Source organism: Monoraphidium neglectum (assembly GCF_000611645.1).
Source record: "Monoraphidium neglectum strain SAG 48.87 unplaced genomic scaffold scaffold04343, whole genome shotgun sequence".
In the NCBI taxonomy this organism is placed as follows: Eukaryota; Viridiplantae; Chlorophyta; class Chlorophyceae; order Sphaeropleales; family Selenastraceae; genus Monoraphidium; species Monoraphidium neglectum.
In genome coordinates, this window is record NW_014009286.1 from 1 (window position 1) to 1,047 (window position 1,047).

The following is a 1,047-nucleotide window of genomic DNA, read 5'->3' on the forward strand; positions in this document are numbered from 1 at the left end:
GCGCGGGGTGGGGCGGCATGTAGCATTCGGGCGCACCTGAACGGTGATCAATGGGCACGGCGGCCCGCGGCACTGCAGCCTGTGCGGGCTGACCAAGCAGTCAAGGGGCCAGCAGTGCCGGAGCCATGCGGGCGGGTGGGCAGGCGGCGCGCAGCGGCGCCCTGAGGTGCAGGGTGTGGCCGGAGGGCTAGGCGCGGAGCGGCGTGGGGAGCCGTGCGCCCCGGCGTGGGGCTGCCCGCGCTCCTGAGCAGCGAGCGGGTCCTCTGCACCTCGACGCCCCAAACCGGCTCACAAGCAGGTCGTAATTGGGATCTGGGACCTGCTCGTCAGCCGTTTTTGTGGGATCGCCGATAGTGCACATGCAGCAGGTTCAGATCGAGCAAGTTGCCGCCTCCTCCCCGCACCCACCAAAGAAGCAAATCACCGACTTCCACTTTTATACACGAGGAGCAGGGGCGCGGGCCACCGCCCATCACGCACCGCCTCATACGTGTCACCATGCACACGCATCTGCCTGCTCACCTTCCTTACTTTCGTATCTGCATTCAAAAAATCTATCTATCCAGGTGTGTCTGTCGTGGAGGACCTTGAGAAGGCTCGCGAGCCGCTGCCGCTGCCAGCGGTGTACTTCATAACGCCGTCACCCGCCAGCGTCACCCGTCTGGTGGCGGACTTTGCGAAGGCCCCGCTGTACCCCTCGGTGCACGTCTTCTTCAGCAGCAGGTGCGGCAGGGGTTTCAAATCAGGGTTTGGGGTTTGGGGTTCATCTCAATTGTACTTGGTTGATCGCTGAGGGTTCGTGCTGCACATTTCTTAAGAGTCATTTTTGGCGCCTGTGGTGGAACACGGGAATGATGAGATGAGAGAAGATGGAGGGTAAGGGACGCACGTTTATAAGGCATGCGGCGCGCATGCGGCGCGGAGCAGGCGCGCCTTCTACACGGATTAGGGGCGTTGCTTGCTTCGGCGGCATGCAGGCGCGTCCGCACGTTGCGCCCGCAAGTGAGTGCTCCCCCCCCCTGCCAGCCCTCCCTTGCCCCCCCCCCC

The 1,047-nt window shown here is 63.8% G+C and overlaps 1 protein-coding gene across 1 annotated transcript in view; it reads left to right on the forward strand.

The window, feature by feature from the left end:
• Window positions 1-125: 125 nt before the first annotated feature.
• MNEG_14235 (SNARE-interacting protein KEULE) overlaps window positions 126-1,047 on the forward strand; it is a gene marked incomplete at both ends in the record, with an annotated part of 5,158 nt that continues 4,236 nt past the window's right edge. The window contains 2 exons of the mRNA XM_014037293.1: window positions 126-135; window positions 567-723. Coding sequence (XP_013892747.1) covers window positions 126-135; window positions 567-723 — 167 coding nt within the window. The remainder of the gene's footprint in view (window positions 136-566; window positions 724-1,047) is intronic.